This window comes from Triturus cristatus, chromosome 1_1, assembly GCF_964204655.1.
Source record: "Triturus cristatus chromosome 1_1, aTriCri1.1, whole genome shotgun sequence".
NCBI lineage: Eukaryota > Metazoa > Chordata > Amphibia > Caudata > Salamandridae > Triturus > Triturus cristatus.
The window spans coordinates 138,322,970-138,346,008 of NC_140579.1; the positions used below are offsets into that span (position 1 = coordinate 138,322,970).

Below are 23,039 nucleotides of genomic sequence, written 5' to 3' on the forward strand. Positions count from 1 at the left end.
CTGTCCTAGTTACAGGAACACAGTAAAAACAGTCTGCCCTACACAGAACCATAGTGTGAGAGGCTGAGTCCCTGTGGTTGTTCCGAGGGGAGAAAAGAAAAAAAGTCTCCCGAAAGATATCGAAGTGACTAGCCTCCTGCAAGTCCTTACACTAATTGTTATGGCTGTATGGTTGAGAGAACTCAATACACTGCTTATAGTCATTATCAGAATCCATGCCAAAGAGGGAATGAATTGTGGGCTGCCTCCCTTGAGGGGCTTGTATATCCAACGGTGAAGAGGTGCCTTAAGTGGAATTGGGCTCCACTTTAGTCGAGGTCAGAAAGTCGCCAGCTCGACATTCGAGAGAACGATCAGGTTCTCCTTTTCCAGTGTCAACACACTTGGGGCCGGCTCAGTTCGAGGGACGGAAGCGGGGTCGTAAGTGGAGCCTGAGGGAGATGGGCTCAGAGGGTCCAACTGGCACAGAGGGTGAACTCACCAGCAGTAGGCCAGATGGAGGGCCTCTCGGCTCCTTGAGGTCTGAAGGCGCAACAGATGGAGTCGGAAGGTATCAGAAGAGCTGATGAATGGCTGCACAACTCTTTCATCTGAAGCTGCAAGGCATTCGGCCCCGAAAGTTGGATTGTGCCAAAGGTGGCTGACTTCAGGAGCAAGAATGCGAGGGGTGACGCCGCCCCCTCACCTGCTCAGGTGAATGCGAGTGGGACAAGGGAGCAGAGTCCCGCCTCCATTTCTTGTGTTTCTTTTTAGATTTGCCTGACGACTTGGAGTGCAACGAAGATCAACCACTCGAGCTATTCGGATGACTCTGGGAACAAGGCCAGGAATGAACCTTGGATGCAGACCGCGACTTTTGCGTGGCCCTAACTAGTTTTTTTGTGCTTGGTAATGTAGAGCTTCACCTCATTTTCCCTGATGGCCATCCACGCACAGTTAGTGAAAGCCTTTGAGTCAGGGCTTGACCGCAGGCACCACAAGCAGAATTGGTGGGGGATCCGTCACAGACATTGGTTTGCAACAATTCCTACACTGATTAGAAACATTAGATTTTGAGGGGGTGTCCTCCCTTGCACACTGACATTTTTTTAACTCCTTAAGCGCGGTGCAGCAGGAGTTTTATTGAGTGGGCGGGGCCGCAGCCAACAGACATGTGCAGCACTACTGAGGTAGTGCTCGAGACGGCCTTGGCCGACGCGCGCACACAACGGGTTAAAAGTAAAGCGTCAGACGATGGGAACTCCAGATCCACGTCTGTTGTCGCAGAAATAAAGGAACTGACGTCGGTGCGTTTAGAGTGGCACCTCAAGAGGCTCTGCTTTTCATTTCCGGCACAGAACTGCGTGCGGAGTCACAAGGCACCACCTTACAGCATGCAGAGGTACTGCTAAAAAGTTTCCGGATCCAGTCTGACATCTAGGGAAGTATTCAAAAGGTGAGGAATCTGTGGCGAGATGTCTCCATCACATCATCATCATTTCAATGACCTGCTCGTTCTCTTATGCAACGGTTTGTACAAAATCTTAGTAAAGGCTTGATGTGCTGATGCTCATGGCTAAGCTGGCAGAGTGCAGTTTTACCTTTTCTTTTCAAAACTGAACTAGTCTCAGGATTGACAGTTTCAAAACAAACTAATTTGTCAACACAACCACCCATAAGCATAAAGTATTCAATTCACTGCCTTGATTAATAACAGAGCCAGCCCTACATTATGATGATTTGAGGCTGAGTTTGGGTGTGAGTGTGTAACAGTATCAGTGAAATTCGTCGACACAGTGAGCCGCTTACCTGATAAATACGGAGAGTCTAGGCAATCACCCTTACCGCCACAACTCAAACCAGCCCAAATAGGATGTTTTTTTCTGGTAACACGACTGACTTCCTAAGACAGATTAACTTTAAAAAGAACTGCCAATTGGGGAAACATCCCTGCAATCCAGAGAGCCCCGATGACCTCCCTTAAGCTTGTTGTGTTAAAAGAGAGTGGTCAAGAACAGACAAGGGAGTGGTGTTAAAATTTCCATCCTTAAACAACAAAAGTAGATTCTTAAGAACTACCGATGAAGGCAAAGCAGAGTCTTTACAAAAAAAGGGGCACTCCTGCAATAAAGAATCAGTAAAAGGAGATGGAAGGAATAGGCCAACCTTTCAAAGTGGCCAAATGCATTAGCGCCAGAGTCGCATTAAACTAAAGGAACGTAAATACAGAGAAAAGATACCAAACATGCATCTGGGATGAAGACAACCAAACTGCAGAGCCCTTACCTGTCGAAGATGGCACCCACCCCTGCGCTGTGTGCACTGTTGCGGTGGACATGGAGGCCAGTCGCCAGCAGGATCCCGTCCTTCACAGCGATGGAACGATGTGAGAACGAGGCAATGAGTAGCTCATTCCAACCTGCAGATATGGAAGCGTGGGGGTCAACATATCCAGGACAAAAGGGAAAGAGCCACAAAACAGAAGCAGACTGTTAAGAGACTACCTACAAAGATACAGGAGAGCAACATAGATGAGAGGGAAGACTCATTCTTGGACGCACAGGATAGATTGAGTTAGGAGTGTCCAAAAGAGCACAGTCTACCAAAGTAATCTCAGTGTTACAAATGGAAAACAGGGTAGCACAGTATTACACACGAGGGAACGCCTGATCACTGTTACAGATGTGGAATGATTGGAGAACTGTGTTACCAAGGAGATCCCACAGAAGAACAGACTGCCAAAAGTGAGGACTGAAAGAAACAAAGACTAACACCAATTGTGGGCTGGAGGGCTCAAATGCTGCCACTAGATGGACTCTGTGGGATGAGTGTCAGCATCAGTAGTTTGAGGGGGTCACAGACAGCCTCCAATACGTATTAGGAGATAGGAGTGAGGCACACAATGTCCCTGGCGTGGTTCTCAGAGGAACACAGACTGCCAGCAAAGGAGGTCTAAAGGAGGCACACACTTCCACAGATAGGCTGCCAAGGAATAGTAGCACATGAAGAGAGGCTTGAATGGAGAGATGCTTACCAGCTCGCAACAAGATGACCTGGTCGTCTAGGGGAAGCTCAGAGAAATGAGGGATGCGCTTGGCCCACTCCACCAGGGTGAAGAGCTGCTTGTCAGCTGCCTGGCAGATGTTAGTCACCGGGTCATTGGGCTGAGGACAGAGACGGAAACAAGGTCAGATGCCAAACATTACACACAGGAACAGCCCTCTCCCACCCCCCCTCAGCATGAAGTCCCAATGAGGCAGTTACATGGGCAGCTCTCAACATGTTGCTTCAACCCCTTCGCACTTGTGGTAACATGTTAACCCCAGCTTTACCCCCACTAACACACCTCGAGATTAGTCAACAGTGGGTATGAGTAACGTATGCCCAGGAGAGCTGATTAATGCCAGGTTTAAGGATAACCGCAGACTATAAAAATTAGATCCATTTAGATTCAGTAAGCCAAAATTTAGCTAGAACGGACAGGGTTCCAACGTGGTAGGGAAATGGCGCCTGCAACAGGTGTGCTTTAGTGTGTAGCTACAGTGTGCATAGGATGGTGCCACAGGTAGGGGTTAACCCTGAATCCCTGAATACAGACACATGGTCAATACAACAACAATGGGCCTGTGCACACGTCAACAGTGTATGCAGAGCAATTTCTCTTTATCAAAAGCTTCTGAGAGGTTGGTGATATTGTGTTACACAATATATTACAAATGAATAAGAACAATCTGGAGTATTATTTGTTCTTCTTTTCGGTTGCCCAGCCAACATGTTTCGTCTGGTGAAGTACCCAAAGACTTCTTCAGGGCTTATAGGCAAATTAATGTCTTCCGGTCTAAGACACTGTGGCGGTCGAAAATGTACAGCGTACCTGCTGCTCTATAGGTAGAGATATCGTCATTGGCTCCTCCTGCCCGAATCTGAACCGGGCTATACTACGGGGCACGCTGCCGCCTAAGATGGCACACCACACGAAGTGGAGCCTCAACTCTCGGCTCCACCAAATGGTCCTCACTTCCGGACCTGACACGTTTTTATCTCCTACTTACCTACGCCAGCCGGGATGGAATACAACTGGCAGAGACCCACCATGATTTTCATTTGCCTATAAGACCGAAGAAGTCATTTGTAATATATTGAGTAACACCATATCACCAACCGGTCAGAAGCTTTTGATAGAGAAATTGCTCTACATACACTGTTGACATGTGCACAGGCCCATTGTTGTTAAGTCTAAATTTAGATTACATGCTTTTCCTGAAAACGTGCGATGATATGGCCATGCTGGATACGTTAACCCAAGTCAGTACCAGTTGACACCTCAAGCACACCTTCTTCCACTAGACTCGTTTGCCAAGTAAGGGGGGAGGGGGGGGGGAACAATGTATCGCCCGGCGATAAATGTGGAGCGCAGATGAAAGCTTGGTGTACGCTAGATCAAGACAGCCCTCCGCTCCCCCTCCAAGCATATTTGAGGTGACAGTTAACCTCTGTTCACTCCCACAAAGCTACTCTCTACCATATGCCTTTGATGACTTAATTCTCCGCATGTCTCACGTTCCTATCCCTAAAAAGAAAAGGAATATGCTACTTACCAGTATGCATCTGTTCTTGGCATGTAGAGCTGCAGAGCCACACACTTCGGATAGTAGATCGCCATCTGGTGTTGGGCTCGGATGCTTGCAGGTGGTTGTCGTCTTCGGAAGAAGTCTTTGTGGTCACGAGATAGGGGACTCCTCCCTTGGACCACAGTGCGCATGGGCATCAACTCCATCGTTAGATTGTTTTTCCGCCATGATGGGAAATTATGGAGTTTGTAGAAAAGAGAAAGATGTCCATGTGTGATGTCTAAGTAAGACAATGCTGGAACAGATACAGGTCCCGGGGAGGTGGGTGGGTGTGTGTGGCTCTGCAGCTCTACATGCCAAGAACAGATGCATACTGGTAAGTAGCATATCCCGTTCGAGGCATATGAGCTGCAGATCACACACTTAGGCTAGACTATATAGCAGTAACTCCCCTACGGGTGGTCACCTGTATCGGTTGCAGCAGTTTGAAATAAAGTTTTAAGGACAGCCTGACCCACAGAAGCTTGTTGCTTTGCTTGCACATCAACACAATAGTGTTTAGTGAAAGTGTGTGTTGTAGACCATGTGGCTGCCTTACAAATATCTTCTAAGGGAATGTTTCCTAAGACTGCCATGGAAGCCCCTATTTTGCGTGTGGAATGCGCTCTAGGGGGAACCGTTAGTGTGCGTTTAGACTTGTGGTAGCATATTTGGATACATTTAACTATCCACCTAGCTATCCCAGACTTGGAAATGGGGTTGCCTTTATGTGGTGGAGAGAAAGCTACAAACAATTGTTTTGCGGAATGATTTGGTTCGGTCAATGTAGTAAAGAAGGGCTCTTTTAACGTCTAAGGTATGAAGAGCTCTTTCAGCTACCGAGTCTGGATTTGGGAAGAACACTGGTAACTCTACTGATTGGTAAAGATGGAACGGAGATATGGCTTTTGGAAGGAATTTCGGATTTGTTCTAAGAACCACTTTGTTACGGTGTAATTGTAAGAATGGTTCTTGTATGGTTAAAGCCTGGATTTCACTTACCCTTCTGAGGGATGTGATAGCGATAAGGAAAGCTACTTTCCATGTGAGGAACTGTAGTTCACATTTATGCAGAGGTTCAAATCGGGGTCCCATGAGCCGGGTAAGAACAATGTTTAGATTCCACACAGAGGGTGGTAATCTGGGAGGAATAATCCTTTTAAGTCCTTCCATGAAGGCTTTGATCGCAGGGACTCTAAATAGTGACAAATGTTGTCGATTTTGTAAGTAGGCTGCTAATGCTGCTAGGTGGAGACGTATGGATGAGTATGCCAAATTACATCTTTGCAACTGCAGTAAGTAGCAGATGATGTCCTGGATGGATGCATCCAGTGGGTTTATATGATTGTTAGTGCAGTAAATGGCAAATCTTTTCCATTTTGCAGCATAGCAAGCTCTAGTGGTAGGTCTTCTGGTCTCCTTAATAATATTCATGCAGTCTGGTGGCAGGTTGAGGTAACCGAACTCTAGGACTTCAGGCGCCAGATCGCCAGATTCAGTTGACCGGGATCTGGGTGTCTGATTTCTCCATGGTTCTGGGTTAATAAGGACGGGGAGAGATGCAGTTTTTGGTGTGGAACAAGCGAGAGTTCCAGTAGTGTTGGGAACCACGGCTGGCGTGCCCATGTGGGAGCTACTAGTATCAGTTTGAGAGACTGTTGCCTGACCTTGCGTACCACTAATGGAATGAGAGAGAGAGGCGGAAAAGCGTACGCAAATCTGCCTGACCAGTTCATCCATATCGCATTGCCCTTTGACTCTGGGTGGGGAAACCTGGCGGCGAAGGTTGGGCATTTTCGTGTGGGACGAACAGATCTATGTCTGGCTGGCCCCATTGTTGGAAAAAGGGCAGTAGGACTTGGGGATGTAGTTCCCATTCGTGGATCTGTTGAGTTTGTCGACTTAACAGATCGGCAATTTGATTGTGAACCCCTGGAAGGTGTTCTGCAAGTAGGTATATGTGCTGGGGAATGGCCCATCTTCAAATGTTCTGTGCAAGCTGCAACAGCTGGAGAGAATGTGTGCCTCCTTGTCTTTGTATGTAATACATGGCTGTCATGTTGTCTGTCCAGATGAGGACAGTTTTGTTCTGGAGATGTAGTTGGAATGATTTCAGTGCTAGGAACACTGCTAGCAGTTCCAGGTAATTGATATGGAGCACTTTCTGTTGAGTGGTCCATTTGCCCTGAGTGGTGTCCCCGAGGAGATGGGCTCCCCATCCTGTGAGTGATGCGTCCGTTGTCAGCACTATTTGTGGAAGAGGCTCTAGGAACGGCCGCCCTTTGGACAGGTTTATGTTCCACCATTTCAGAGAGCGATGTGTACGGCCGTCCACCAACACCAGATCTGTAAGTTGTCCGTGAGCCTGGTTCCACTGACGTGCTAGACATTCTTGCAAGGGACGCATTTGAAGTCTTGCATAAGGCACAATGAAGATGCATGACACCATCATGCCTATGAGTTGCATGAACACTCTTGCTGGAAGAGAGCGATGGATTTGAAATGTTGTGATAAGAGCTTGTATATTGGCTATTCTGGCTAAGCTGGGATATGCTAAGGCTGTGGAGGTGTTTATGGTGGCTCCTAGATACTGATGTATGTGAGAGGGTTGGAGATGAGATTTGGGATAGTTTATTGTGAATCCCAAGTTGTGTAAGATTTGGATGGTTTGGCTAGTGTGTAGAACACATTTGTTGAATGACTTGGCTTTTATTAGCCAGTCGTCTAGATACGGGAAGACATGAATTTGTTGTCTTCTGAGATGTGCTGCTACTACTGCCAGACATTTGGTGAATACTCTGGGTGCGGTTGTTACCCCGAATGGAAGGACTGTAAACTGGTAGTGTTGTCCGTCCACCACAAACCTTAGATACTTCCTGTGGGCTGGATGTATGGGAATGTGGAAGTAGACGTCCTTGAGATCTAGTGTGGCAAGGAAATCGCCTTGTTGCAGTAGTGGGAGCACTTGTTGAAGAGTGATCATATGGAAATGATCTGAGTTTATGTACAGATTTAGGGGTCTGAGGTCGAGTATATGTCTTAGAGTCCCGTCCTTCTTGGGGATAAGGAAGTAGAGTGAATATACCCCTGTACCCTGATGTTCTAGGGAACTGGTTCTATTGCGTGTTTTTGAAGCAATGAGAGAACCTCTTGTTTGGGGAGCGTAAGGTGGTCTGGTGACATGGAACGCTGTTTGGGTGGTATGTGCGGGGGGGTAGTTGTGAGCTCCAGGCAGTAATCATACTGGATAATTTGTATTACCCACTTCTATGTTGTGATGGAGTTCCAGACAGGTAGGAACTGTTTTAGTCTTCACCCGACTGGAGTGGAATGGTCTGGGGGGAGTGGAGGAAAGTCCCCGTTTTGCGGCAGGGGAGGTACGAGTGTTGTAATTACCTCGACCTCGCCCCTTGTTGTTGTTTCCTCTGTATCCGCCTCTAAAATATCCTCTACTGGGGGATGTTTGTGTAGTGGTTTTGAATGTAGAGGAGGTGCCCGCTCCCATATTTTGGGAGGCTCCTCTGTAGAAGGAGCGCCGAAAGAAGCCACCTGGTTGTGGAGATTGTAATGCTCCCATGGACTTAGCCGTCTCTGTGTCCTTCATTTTTTCAAGGGCAGTGTCTACTGCTGGCCCAAAGAGCTGTTCCTGGTTGAATGGCTGACTAAGTATGGTAGTTTGTACCTCTGGCTTAAAGCCTGAAATGCATAGCCAGGCATGTTGTAGAAGGAGCACACTCGTGTTAATTGCTCTAGAGGCGGCGTCTGCGGCGTTAAGCGCACATTTAATTGCCGCATTTGAAATAAGTTTTCCCTCCTGGAGAAGGTCATTTGCCTGGGTTTTATTTTGCTCTGGCAGATATTGTAATAGAGTCTAATTGGTTGTAGTGGGCCCTGTCATAGCGCGCTAGTAGGACTTGGGTGTTGGCAATACGCCAATGATTAGCGGCTTGTGCTGCTACTCTTTTGCCAGAGGCTTCCAACAGTTTGGATTCTTTGTCTGGGGGTGGTTTATCTCCTGTGGTTTGGGAGTTGGCGCGTTTCCTAGCATTGGAAACGACCAAAGAATTCAAAGGGAGCTGCCCTTTGATGTAATTAGGATCTTCAGGGGCAGGCCTATATTTCTTTTCTATCCTTGGGTTAAGAACCCTGGCACGGACGGGGTCATTAAATACTTTGGGGGCGTGTTTTATGACTCCTTTAATCATGGGTAGAATCTGTACAGACTTGAGATTGTTTAAAAGTGTCTAATAGGAAGTGTTCCTCTGGTGCGTCGGAGTGCATTGTGACACCGTGATAGAGTGCCGCTCTATTTAATAATTGGCCAAACCCCAGGTGATCGTCTGGAGGCGATGGTTTGGAGTGATATGGGCTGAGGGTCAGACATGTCTGGTAGAGGGAATGCCCAGTCATCTAGTGGTGAGGTATTTGGATCCGTGAACGGATCATTAGGGTCACCCCCACCCCCTAGGTCATCATAATCATCCTGTGGAGCTGGTGTATGTGATGGAGAGGGTATAGGTAAGGGTGGTGTAGGCAGAGGGGGTGGGTGAGAAGGCAGTATAGGAGAGGAAGGGGGCATAGGCGATGTTGCAGAGTCCTTCCTGTTTATAAGAACTGGGGCAGGTGGTGTGTCCAGTTTCCGTTTTCTACATGGCACCGCGGGGGACATGGCCAGTCTTTGGATTAATATAAATCTTTTTCTGCCTTGGGTCGATGGGGATCTGGAAGAAAAAGTTCTTGTTCCTCAGGAACAGTCTTTGGTGCCGATTTTTCGGTTCCGATCGAGGTTTTGGTTGATCGGTTGAGTGTTTGGCTTTAGGAGGTGTATGAGAGTTCGGAGCCGATGATGGTTTCGGAGCCGATGATGGTTTCGGAGCCGATGATGGTTTCGGAGCCGAAGTTGTGTCTGTAGGCTTGGGAACATTCGGTGTCGGTTTATCTATTGGCCTTCATGTTTTCGGGGAAGAATGCATTGGGGCCAATTTAGGTGCTGAGTGGTCTTTTGTCTTCGGTGCCGGTTGGACAATGACAGGCAGTTTGCTCGGTCCCGAGCTACCGGAAGCCTTATATTTTTTCGGAGCCAAGCCTGGAGGCGGGGCTTCTGAAGGATGTTTTCGGTCTCGACTGGGGCCAGCAGGCGAAATCTTGACCAAAGCCTTTGGTTTTGGAGGGGTTGGGGCAGGGGCAGTAGTACTCACACATTGTCCAGGTGTGATGGGGTCGTCTGAGTCATCTGCTTCGGAGATGGATTTGTAGATCTTCGGAATCTTCTTCTGGGACATCGGGGCCTTCATCAAAGATGACCTCTGGTTCCGGAGCTGTTCTCTGTGCCATGATGTGTCTTCGAGCCCTTCGATCTCGAATGGTCTTTTTGGATCGAAAAATTGCGCAGGCTGGACAGCTGGACTTGTGTTCAGGTGATAGGCACAGGTTGCAGACTTTGTGGTGGTCACTGTGCAGAAATTTTGCTCCACACTGGGGGCATTTTTTTGAAAGGCGTCCTTTCCTTGAGCCGTAGGCCTCACGGCGTGAATAGGCCCAGCGGCCCGCGTCGACGTCCGGAATCGAGCCGATGAAAATCGATGTCAAGAATGAAGGTGCTTTGATGTTTTGATTGAAGTTTTGCGCTTCGAAAAGCTTGGAATTGATATTTCCAACCGGAGCGGAAAAGTTGCATCCAAACCCAATGGCAGAAAAAAACAATCTAACGATGGAGTTAGTGCGCATGGGCATCGTCGTCCAAGGGAGGAGTCACCTATCTCGTGACCACAAAGACTTCTTCTGAAGACAACAACAACCTGCAAGCATCCGAACCCAACATCAGATGGCGATCTACTATCCTAAGTGTGTGATCTGCAGCTTATATGCCTCGAACAGTTACTTCCTGTACGGATATTTTTGTATTTGTATGTATTTGTATTTTGTATTTATAACGCGCAGCTATCACCCAACGGGTATCTTGGCGCTAGGACTGTGATGGAGCAAAACTTTTAAACCAACAGAATGTGCATCAGCAGAGACAGAAAGAAGAGGAGAGATAGAGATAGAGGAGCAGAGGCCAGACAGGACTAGGGAATTAAGAGGCCATATGCCCCTCCCTAGGAAAGAGCCAGGTTTTCAGATTAGCCTGTCTAATGTTCAGAGGGAGTTCATTCCAGTATCGCGGGGCCACAGTACTGAAGGCCCTACCTCCCATCCTGGCCTTCTTGATCCTGCCAGTGTTTAGCAAGAAGGTGTTCGAAGAACGGAGAGTCCTTTGAGGTTTGTACCAGGAAATTTTCTCCTGCAGGGAAAATGGGCCAAAGCCATGTGCCGCCTTATAGACAATGCACAGGGATTTAAATTTGACCCTTTCCCTCATAGGAAGCCAGTGAAGCTCTTGAAGCGCCAGCGTGGTTGAAGAACCACGTTTCCTATTCAGCGCCAGTTTGGCTGCCATAGACTGGACCCTCTGCAATCTCTGAAAGATGTAAAGAGGAGCTCCTAAATACAGAGAATTGCAGTAGTCCAGCCTACTCAGGATGATACTGCGAACTACCAAAGGTCTTTTCTCCACCGGCAGGAGAGGTAGAATCTGTCGTAGAGCTTTCATGAGGGCAAAGCACACCCCCACGTTTTTTTTTAGCTTGAGAAGCCATTTGAAGATCATTATCGAACATGACCCCCAGATTCCGCACCGTTGTCACAGGGACAATGGGTTCCATTTCTGGGGCCAGTCTAAGGTCAAAAGGCATATCCCTTACTCTCGTTGGGGAGCAGTAGATCACCTCAGTCTTGCCTCCGTTAAATTGCAGGGAGTTAGCCCTGAGCCAGTCTAAAGTCTGACTCATACATTTCTGGAATTTGTCCATAGTCGGGGCATCCTTTCCCTCTAGTGAAAACACTAATTGGGTATCGTCCGCATAGGTCAATCCCATGCGCCTTGATGATAGGGATTAATGGCTGCAAATAAATATTGAAAAGGATGGGGCTGATGGCCGATCCCTGGGGGACCCCATGTTCCACCAAGGTCCTACTGGAGGTGAAAGGGGGCAAGGAAACCATCTGTTGTCTCCCTGTGAGATAGGATTGTATCCATCTCAAGGCACATCCCTTAACTCCCAAATGCTCCAGTCTGTTCAACAAAATTCGGTGGTTTACCATATCGAATGCCGCTGACATGTCTAAGAGGACCATTACCGATGAAAGGCCTCTGTCAGCCCGCATCCGGAGGTTATCCAGCACCGTGACCAGAGCGATCTCCGTACCATGACCTGGCCTAAAGCCAAACTGGCTCTTATCCAGGAGATGGAACTCCTACAGATACCCAGAGAGAGATCTACTCACTACCTTTTCATGGATTTTTATAGGAAAAGGCAGCAAGGAAATGGGTCTAAAACTAGTAGGATCTCCTGGGTCCAGAGATGATTTTTTTAGTAGTGTAGTAACCACAGCCAGCTTCCACGTTTCGGGCACCACCCCTTCCTCCGAGGATTGGCAGCATATCTGCCATAGCCGAGGGAGCAGTGCCGAAGCATGCTCTTTCCAGATCTTGTTAGGTATGGGGTCTAATGGAGACCCTGACCTCACATTCTGTGCAAAATTGTTAAACAGCTCATTAGTGAGTGGTGTGAAGTGCTCCAGTGAGGTTACAACCCCTAGTTCTTCCAGGGGCGATTGTCCATTAACATTTAGAGGAGAGGGGTCGCACATACAATATTAGCGATTTTCTCCTCAAAATGGGAGGCGATTTTATCGCATAGCGTCTGTGACGCGACCACCTTATTTCCCACACTAGTGGGATTAGAGAGGTCTCTAATGATCTTAAAAAGAGCTCTGGCGCTATTTGGTGCTGACAAAATAGAATTGAGGAAAAAGTCCACCTTGGCCTTAGCCAACAATTCTTTATACTGAGCTTGTACCTTTTTAAAGGCCACTTTATCATGCTCAGCATAGTGCCTGCGCCATTTCCTCTCTGCCTGCCGAGAGGCTCTGCGTATGATACTCAGCTCTTCAGTGTACCACGGTGCGGAATGTTTTATTCTGGCCTTCAAGCGTTTCAAAGGTATAAGCTGATCTAGTACCTCACAAATGTAGTTCTGGTACAGACGGTAGTTCAGGTCCACTGACTCATGAGGATCAAAAGGAGGCAAATTTCGAAAAAGTGGCTCACCCCTGCTCCTCATGAGTTTTGCCCAGTCTCTCCCAATACGATATATAGCAGGAGGCAGTCTACTTATTTTTCCGCCAGGTATACAAATCCGAAACTGGATCAGCGAGTGATCGGTCCAGGTCTGAGGTAGAATGTTAACCACCTCAGTTTCTTTATAGTCAGCAAACAGAAGATCCAAGATGTGTCCACCTTGATGGGTAGGTTGCTGGACCAATTGATGCAGGCTAAGACTCTCACAAGTTTCCGTAAGGTCTCTTAAGTGGCCATCTTGAGTACCATTCTCCCACATATTAAAATCGCCCAGAAGCAGCATTCTTGAGTGGGTCAGTGACTGGGCCGCAATGACATCCATGAGCGCCTGATACGGAGTGTTGGAACTTGGGGGGTCTATAACTGACCATCCCTGTAAGGAGCCTCCCTCTCTGTTCTTGTAGGGAGAAACCCAATAGCTCCCACAGATTGCTCACCTTATGAATAGCAAGCAGTCTCCAGATTGAATCAATACATCTCCAGTCCTGCCAGACAGCACCCTGCAGCCGGACCACCACAGGCTGGATTACTTTAGATTATATATGGCAAGGAGAGGACCCACAAGAACATAGTGATAACATAAGTGAGATAATTGTATGCCTTATGATTAGGGCTCCCGGTTTTCCGTATTTACGGATTTATACATATAAATACAGACGGAAATCGATATTTCCTTTGTCTGTATTTATATTTATAAACCGTAAAATACGAGTAAATGTTGCCGCGCTAGTCTCCCGCCTCCCGATTCCTGCAAGCAAAAACCCGATGCCTCTGGGTTTCAGCTGACAGGGCAGTATTGTGTAAGGTGCTAATTCTTCCAGCAGTGGCGATGCGGGGGCTCTAGAAGGGGTGAACCACCAACAAAGCCCCATTAACAAGCGAATGGTCTTTTAAAGACCTGTGAAGTGCTCGGGGGCGGCTGTGTGTAAGCTGTTTCAGCCCGGGCTGCCACAAACGTGGGGGGGGGGGGGGGGGGGGGGGGAGGTACGCACTGCCAGCAACCTGCCAGGCCAGTGCACAACTCTTGCGGGGGCAATTACTTCACTGCCCCAGGCCCTCAAAGTAAGCGCAGCTGTATTCTTTCTATGATGAACGTTACGTAACAATGCACATCCTAAATTACAGTCCTCATAGCACACCCTTGGCTATGTTTTTTAACTCACTTCTCAGTTTGCAATATCGTTAGAACTAACCTTGCAAACAGATGTCCTATGAATGATATTTTAACTCTTTTCCATTTATTTTGTATGTTAGGCACAACCATCTCGAGGGAACTCTTTAAAGGTGATATACCAGTTTTGGTGTTTTTAAATATTGTGATGGTTTCTATCCTCACATACCTATGAGCAGCACCCTTGGCTCCGTTGCTCAGTTCATTGCAGGTGTATGCTTAACGTTACAAACCAATGCGGTGTTTGTAGTACAGTTCTGTTCCCTTTTAATGCTTGTAGTATGGGGGGTCCATCATCTTCATATAAACAACACAACACTGAAGATGGTCTCGTGGATGCTCAGCAAGTCAGACTGAAACATCGACGCTCAGCCCATCTTTCCGCTAGCGCTATATAAAACTCCCAGTTAAGCCCACGCCTGACACCCTTCCCCCCCCCACCCCCACCCAGCCTCGTTAACAAGTGAATGGTCTTTTAAAGACCTGTGAAGTACTCGGGTGCGGCTGGCAGCTCAAAGACTGTCTGTGTGTGTGTGCCTGTCAGCATCGGCACTTCCCCCCTCTCTGCCCAGGATCTTCTGTGCCCGCCCAAGTTCATCATCAAATGATTAAATATTAGGTGGACATGAAACCTGCATTTATACATCGTCCTTTCTGTCGGTGTATCTCCCTGTTCCTCTCTACGTGCCCGAGTGTGCACTGTCTGATTGTTTTTGCATAGGGTGAGACTGAGTTCAATCCTGTTTGTACTTTGTGTGTGTCAGCCTCCGCATGTTGGGTTGTGGGTATAGGTACCTGGCTCTCCCTCATACAAGTGTAGGGTGCCAGAGCACTTTGCATCAAACACACACATTACATAGAGACTATCAATCATACATGTGTAAATCAGTGTATAGGAAATGTTACATAAGCCAAAGGACTAAAAATGTAGGTACATGTCATGCATACTGGTAGGCAGTATAGTTTAAGAGTGCTTGGTCTGGAGAAGCACAAACTCAGAGTCGAAAAAGAAACAGCATAGTTGGGAGGTTTTTTTCAATAACAATAATCGAATTCTAGCCAAATTAACCCTTTATACAACATTAATCAATGTTCTAATGTATACTTTGCAGTGGGCATGCAGTCCTATGAAAGTTAATAGCTCACTGTTGAATATTAGGACTTTAAGTTATAAATTGCAAGTAACAAAAGGATGTCTTTTTTGAAAGCAGTAACCTGCTGATCTGTTTACATTATATGCACTCTGTAATCTACTTGGTACACGTTCTTTGCAGCAGGCATGTTAACCCTCTGCACTAACTTAACATAAGTTAAAACCTCAACTATACAAAACACTGATCTCTCTCCAGGAAGATAATTAATCACACGAGTTTTCTTGACATTTTTGTGAGGCCTGGTAATTACCAGAAGAAAGAAATGCTGCAGCAGGTGCTTGAAAAACATACTAAACTTGCAAACACGGTGCCCCCAGGAAGGCAGCACCCAGTGCGGTGGCACCAGTCGCACCGCCCTAGAGCTGGCCCTGTGTGCATTGTCAATTTAAATAAATGTGGAAAAATACTAGCTGTAGCGTTGGCTTTTGTTTGTGGCAAAAATAAATGTGGATAAATACAGAAAAAATGCCCAAAAAATAAATATGGATAAATACAGACAGAAATGGCAAAAAAATAAATACCATAAAACCGGGAGCCCTACTTATGATCCAAGTAAGAACTGCACCCTCTCACAACAAGGAGGGAAGGCAGTGAGAAATCTGCAGGAAAAACACTTCATCAGAAAAATTGAAATTGATGCAAGTAACCCTTTCTTCTGATGGATACTTTTCCCTGCAGAATCCACAACTTCAGTGAATTCTGGGAGGTGGGACTGATAAATGGTTAATAGACACTAAGCCATGCAAGGCTGCTGTGGCAAAGCATCCATTACGAGGACCCTTAATCGCAAGAGAAGGAATATGCTACTTACCAGTATGAATCTGTTCTTGGCATGTAGAGCTGCAGATCTATACACTGTGCATAGATCACCATCTGGTGTTGGGCCCGGATGTATGCAGTTTGTTTTTCCTCTTGGAAAGTCTTTGGAAGTCACGAGGTTGGTGACTCCTCCTTTGGTTCGTATTGCGCATGTGCTTCGGCTCCATCCTCAGATTGTTTATCACCAGCAGGGAAAGATGGAGCGTAGTAATAACAGTAAAGAAACCCATGTGTGTTGTATCTAAATAAGATAAACTGGAACGGATACAGGTAGCCGGGGGAGGCGGGTGGGCGTGTATAGATCTGCAGCTCTACATGCCAAGAACAGATGCACACTGGTAAGTAGCATATTCCGTTCGAGGCATATGAGCTGCAGATTATAGACTATATAGCAGTACCCAACCCTAGCGGCGACCACCGGCATCCGTTGCAGTTGTTTGGAACAGTGGTTTTAGTACAGCCTGGCCCACACTAGCTTGTTGCTTGGTTTGCACATCTACAAAGTAATGTTTAGTGAAGGTGTGCGGTGTTGACCATGTCGCTGCTTTGCAGATGTCATCTAGTGGTATGTTTCCTAGAAAAGCCATAGAAGCCCCTATCTTCCTTGTAGAGTGGGCTTTAGGGGGAACAGATAGTGTTCGTTTTGCTTTGTGGTAGCAAATCTGTATGCATTTTACAATCCACCTAGCTATCCCGGATTTAGAAATAGGGTTGCCTTTATGTGGTGGAGAGAGAGACAAATAGCGGTTTGGTTTTTCTGAAAGGTTGTGTTCTTTGGATGTAGTAAAGTAAGGCCCTTTTAACATCCAGTGTGTGTAAAGCCCTTTCCGCAACGGTGTGAGGTTGTGAGAAAAAGACTGGTAATTCTACCGACTGGTTTAGATGGAAGGGAGAAATGACTTTGGGTAGAAAGTTTGGGTTGGTGCGGAGTACAACCTTGTTCTGATGCATTTGAAGAAAAGGTTCCTGTATGGCGAGTGCTTGTATTTCACTAACCCTTCTAAGGGAAGTGATGGCCACTAGGAATGCTGTTTTCCATGTGAGAAAATGCAGCTCACATTTGTGTAGTGGTTCGAAAGGGGGTCCCATTAGCCTTGTGAGAACTATTTTCAAGTTCCAGACAGGTGAGGGTGATACTCTAGGTGGAATTACTCTTTTGAGGCCTTCCATAAAGGCCTTTATGGCAGGCACCCTGAAAAGTGATAGGTGCTGCCTGTTCTGTAAGTAAGCAGCAATTGCTGCGAGGTGTAACCAAATGGATGTATATGCTAGGTTACACCTTTGTAGATGGAGCAAGTAACATATGATGTGCTGTATGGACGCATTTAGAGGGTTGATTGTGTTGTTCTGGCAGTAAACAACAAATCTCTTCCACTTTGGGGGTATAGCTTCCCTGATAATATTCATGCAATCAGGGGGAAGGTTAAGGTATCCGAATTCTAGGACCACAGGAGCCAGATCGCAAGGTTGAGCTGAGCTGGGTCCGGGTGCCTGATCTCTCCATGGTTCTGGGTTAGGAGGCATGGTGAGAGGTGTAGCTTTTGGTGTGGTACTACTAAGAGTTCCAGCAGTGTGGTGTACCACGGTTGTCTGGCCCATGTTGGAGCTACTAGGATCAGTGTGAGGGAGTGCTGTTGTAGCTTTCGCACCACTAATGGAATTAGTGGGAGAGGTGGAAAAGCGTATGCAAATTTGTTTGACCAGTTCATCCATATCGCATTGCCTTTGGACAATGGGTGTGGATATCTGGAGGCGAAGCTTGGGCATTTTTGGTTTTCGTGGGTGGCGAATAGGTCTATGTGTGGATGCCCCCACTTCTGAAAGAACGGGTGAAGAACCTGTGGGTGAAGTTCCCATTCGTGAATCTGTTGCGTTTATCTGCTGAGCAGATATGCCACGGTGTTTTGGACTCCTGGGACGTGTTGGGCCAGGAGAAAGATTTTTTGTGGACTAGCCCATCTCCATATGCTCTGTGCTAATTGAGAGAGCTGTGGAGAGTGTGTGCCCCCCTGTTTTTGAATGTAGTACATGGCAGTCATGTTGTCTGTGCGAATGAGGACTGCCTTGCCTGAAATCTGCGTCTGGAAGGATTTTAGGGCTAGGAAGATTGCCAGTAACTCCAAATGGTTGATGTGGAGTAACTTCTGTTGCGGCGTCCATGTGCCCTGTACTGTGAGATGTAACAGATGACCTCCCCAGCCAGAGAGCGACGCGTCTGTTAGAATTATTTGTGGAACCGGGTCCAGGAACGGTTGACCTCTGGAAAGGTTTGTGGTGTTCCACCACTGCAGAGAGCGATGGGTGCGACCGTCTACCAACACCAGATCTGTCAGTTGCCCCTGGGCCTGGTTCCACTGGCGTGCTAAACACTCTTGGAGTGGACTCATCTGGAGTCTTGCATGGGGCACTATGAAAATGCAAGAGGCCATCATCCCTATCAGTTGCATAAACACTCTTGCTGCGAGAGTGTGTTGAAATATGAATTTCTGACGCAGAGCCTGTATGTTTACAATCCTGGCAGGATTGGGATAGGCTATGGCTTTTGAGGTGTCTATGGTAGCACCGAAGTATTGTTTTGTGTGTGATGGTACCAGGTGGGACTTTTGGTGGTTCACTGTGAAGCCTAGCTGGTGAAGTAGTTGGATTGTAGCGGCGGTGTGTTGCACACATTGTTCGTAGGACGTGGCTTTTATTAGCCAGTCGTCCAAATATGGGAAGACGTGAATGTGCGGTCTTCTGAGGTGTGCCGCCACTACTGCTAGGCACTTGGTGAATACCCTTGGTGCTGTTACCCCGAACGGGAGCACCTTGAACTGGTAGTGTTGCCCGTCCACTACAAATCGGAGGTGCTTTCTGTGAGCATGGTGTACTGGGATGTGAAAGTATGCGTCTTTCAAGTCCAGAGTGGTGAGAAAGTCGTTCTGGGAGAGGAGTGTAAGAACCTGTTGAAGGGTTACCATGTGAAAATGGTCTGAATGTATGCAAGTATTTAGAGGTCCGAGATCTAGGATAGGTCGTAGAGTCTCGTCTCTCTTTGGAATCAGAAAGTACAGGGAGTAGACCCCTAAATTTTGTTGATTGATGGGGACCTGCTCTATGGCTTCTTTTTGCAGGAGGGAGATTACCTCCTGTTTTAGTAACGTGGCATGTTCTTGAGACATTGGGCGTTGCCTGGGTGGAATGTTTGGGGGGGTAGATGTTAATTCTAGGCAATACCCTGAATGAATAATTTGGGTCACCCATCTGTCTGGGGTGATTGTCTCCCAGACGTGAAGGAAATGTTGTATTCTGCCCCCGACCGGAGTGGAATGGTCTGGAGGGAGCGGGGGAAAGTCATTGGGTAGGCGGTGTGGCAGAGCGGGCAGTATTTGTCTTGCCTCTGCCTTTATCATTATTGCCTCTCTATCCGCCTCTTTGACAACCCTTTGTGAAGGTAGACTGAGGAGGGGATTTGTAGGACGTGGATGCACTATCCGAGGAGTAGCCTCTGCCCGTGCCCCGAAAGGAAGAGCGGCGAAAAGAGCGCCTATGAGTGTGTGACTAGGGCTCCCATGGATTTCGCCGTATCAGTATCTTTTTTTATCTTTGAGGACTTCATCAACTTTTGGGCAAAATAAATGTTGTTGGTCGAATGGGTGATTCTGTATGGAGGCTTGTACCTCAGGTTTAAAACCTGAAACTCTTAGCCAGGCGTGGCGACGGAGAAGGACACTGGTGTTTATGGCCCTGGAGGCTGTATCTGCCGCATCTAGGGCACAGCGTATAGAGGTATTAGTTATAATTTTCCCCTCTTGGATCAATTCATTAGCCCTATTCTTGTATTTTTCAGGGAGATGGTGCATGATGGCCTCTAACTCATCATAATGCGCCCTGTCGTATCTGGCCAATAGCGCTTGCGTGTTGGCGATACGCCATATATTGGCGGCTTGTGACGCAGTGCGCTTCCCTGACGCGTCTAGGAGCTTGGACTCTTTGTCAGGTGGTGGTGCTTCACCTGACGCCTGAGAATTTGAGCGCTTCCTAGCTGTAGATACCACTAAAGAATCCAGTGGGGCAGGGCCTTTAATGTATGAAGGATCTGTGGGGGCGGCTTTGTATTTTTTCTCTATACGGGGGTTTAGGACCCTAGCCCTGACTGGGTCTTTATAAACCTCTGGTGCATGTTTGATTACCCCTTTTAACATAGCTAGAATGGCAGTAGACCTATGTGCATTATCGAAGGTGTCTAGGAGAAAATCTTCCTCCACTGGGTCAGTATGTAACTCCACCCCGTGATAATGTACCGCCCTCTGTAGTAGGTGGTGAAAGCCTAACGAATCTTCTGGTGGTGATGGCCTAGATGGGTAAAGGTCTTCCTGTGGGACATCTGGGATGTCCGGATTGTTATAATCATTCCATGGGTCTGGAGATCCAGTAGGGGTGGGGTCTTGTGGCACAACTGCTGGATCATAGTAAGGGTCCCCTAGATCATCGTGGTCTGGAGACAGGGTTGGAGAGCGATGAGGCGGGGATGGAGAAGGTGGAGGTGGGGAGGGTGGAGGAGGTGGGGAAGGCACTCTCAAAGGGGAGGTAGCAGTGTCCTTCCGCTTTGAAGGTGGAGCTGGTTTGTCCAAGTGTCTGTTTTTTGAAGACTGTGTCAAGTGTCCAGTTTTTGGATCCTTGGTAAGTGTCTTTTGCAGAGGATCCGGTGTGAAAAGTTCTTGCGACACTGGTTGTTCGGTCGGCGCCGAGGGTTTCAGGGCCGACGGTTTTTTAGGCTTGTCTGAGCCGTGCTTCTTCGGGACCTCCGATTTTTTGTTCGGTGCCGAGAGAGGCTTCGGCATGGGAGTGTCGGTGCCAAGGGCCTTATGATGTTTGGTCGGCACGGAGAGGGCAGGTTTCGACACCGAGGGCTTTGGTGCTGGGCTCGGTGTGGAGGTGGAGGCCGATTTTTTCTTCGGTGCCAAAGGGTGTCTTTCGGTACCGCTGGTAGGCTGGCTCGAGCCCGAGCTGCCGGAAGGCTTAATAGGCTTCTTTACCGGGCCCGAAGGTGGGGTGTGAGAAGCAGTATCCTTGGTCTTACCTAGGCTCGAAGGTGTGACCGAAGCCTTTTTGGGTATCGGCGTGGGTGTGGGAGGGGGTATGATACTCACGACCCTCTGCGCCGGGGTGATGTCCTCCACATCTGAGTCATCGGCCTCGGAAGCACTGACGAGGTCGTCGTCCTCTTCTTCGATGTTCTGCTGTCCTGGAGCTTCGACGTCATCCCCGAAGATGTCGATCGGGAGCGGAGGTCGAGGAGTGCGCCATGTTGCGTCTGGCCCTTTGATCTCGAATAGTCTTTTTAGATCGAAAAGACTTGCAGGCGGGACAGTCTCGAGCTTCGTGTTCAGGGGAGAGACAGAGGTTGCACACCTCATGAAGATCGGTGTGGGGAAACTAGGACCCACATCGAGGGCACTTCTTGAAGGGAGTTCTTTCCATCAGCCAAGACTGGAGCCGGAATAGGCCCGAAGGCCGTCGTCGACGACCGGAATCGAAGAAGTGCCGAAGAGAAGGTGATTAAGAGGATTTATTATCTGAAGGATCTGGATGAGCGAGGATTTTTGCGTCGATCGTTGAAGTGGAAAAGTTCGGAACCGGAGCGCGAAGTATTACATCCGAGCCCGATGGCAGAAAAAAACAATCTGAGGATGGAGCTGAAGCCCATGCGGAATACGAACCAAAGGAGGAGTCACCAACCTCGTGACTTCCAAAGACTTTCCAAAAGGAAAAACAAACTGCAAACATCCGGGCCCAACACCAGACGGCGATCTATGCACAGTGCATAATCTGCAGCTCATATGCCTCGAACTACATATTTACAAAACAACGTATGCAGCGAACACCAAATTGCTGAATACCAAATATGAGTCACAGGAACACATTTGATAAGTGCAATAGAAGCTGACTTAACCTTGTAAAGTGTGCACAAATGCCAGCTAGTGATGGTCACTGCAAGGGAACACTCAAAGTGCAGAACCTCAGAAAGGGGTTCAAGAGCGCAGACTTGCACCATGGACAGGATTTAGACAGGTAGCATGCCTAAACTGACTTGGTAGCATCTTTTTCTGGCAGCCAAGATGGCAACTGCTACTTCTGGAGGCAAGCAGAAGGTCAACTGCTCAATCTTCAGGCATGCAGACGAAGCATCCGATGTCTGAAGTGGAAAATGTACCCTTCTGCTGAGTAAGCAGATCTATTAAGTGTGAAGGGGAAAGTGGGGTCAAAATGGCAAATTCTCCCAGCTCAACATGGGGTGCTGAAAATTACTTGTGCTCAATCTTCACACCTTTGGCAGGACCTACTAAAGGAGCAGGAGTGTTGGAAAGCACAGAGAAGACCTTTTGAGCAGCTGAACCTGAAGGTGTCCTATATGGAACCATTCACAGAAAAGTGCAGCGCAAAGAATAGTGGACGCTTGCTCTACAGGGCTGTTGGGAAGAGTTCCAACACAAATACATCGCAAGGTGGAGATCCTCTAGTCAGTCACTTTGACATGACTATCCCACTCACAGTCCTCTAATAAGAGAAGATATGGAAGCGAGAATAACCTTGAAAAAACAAAGGAAAGGGCAGATACCCTAGGGATAAAGCTGGAACACCCAGCAATCCACGGTTATGACTGGTGATTTTGGGGATCCACCGCTACAGGAACCTGGTGGAGGGGAGAGGAGGAGGAAAGAAGACTGAAGGATGTTTTCAGGCAGCAAACCCAGTGAAAAATAGGAGAAACTGGGGCTGCTGCTGGCATCTCTTTGGTCCACTTCTCACAAAAAAAAATTGTTCTTAAGAACTGTTGTGGGGTCCGGATTGGTTCGGACAGCAGTCACCGTTCTAAGGGTTGCCCCCATAAACAATGGCACTGTGTGGAAATGTTTGGCCAGTGAGATAGGTTTCTGCGAATGTTCTGTAGCCTGGCTGTTAGTCAGTCTTTACAGGGAGGAGACTGCTTTTTTACTGAACAGCCGATCTGTATTCTTATAAAGTATGACTATTCATCCGTGAGGGTCTAAAGGCGCTGGGAGGGGGTGGGGAGTCTGCAGTTCAATCGAAGAGCCAGGTCTTGAGGTAGGAGAACGATCTTCCAGCTTTGGTCTTGCAGA

General features: G+C 47.7%; 1 protein-coding gene across 2 annotated transcripts in view; it reads right to left on the minus strand.

The window, feature by feature from the left end:
- Nucleotides 1–23,039, minus strand: part of RXRB (retinoid X receptor beta) — a 237,200-nt gene that overhangs the window by 60,430 nt on the left and 153,731 nt on the right. For both annotated transcript variants that reach the window (XM_085619929.1, XM_085619853.1), the window contains exons 6-7: nucleotides 3,014–3,143; nucleotides 2,266–2,398 (exon numbers count right to left, since the gene is read on the minus strand). In XM_085619929.1, the coding sequence (XP_085476055.1) occupies nucleotides 2,266–2,398; nucleotides 3,014–3,143 (263 nt within the window). The remainder of the gene's footprint in view (nucleotides 1–2,265; nucleotides 2,399–3,013; nucleotides 3,144–23,039) is intronic.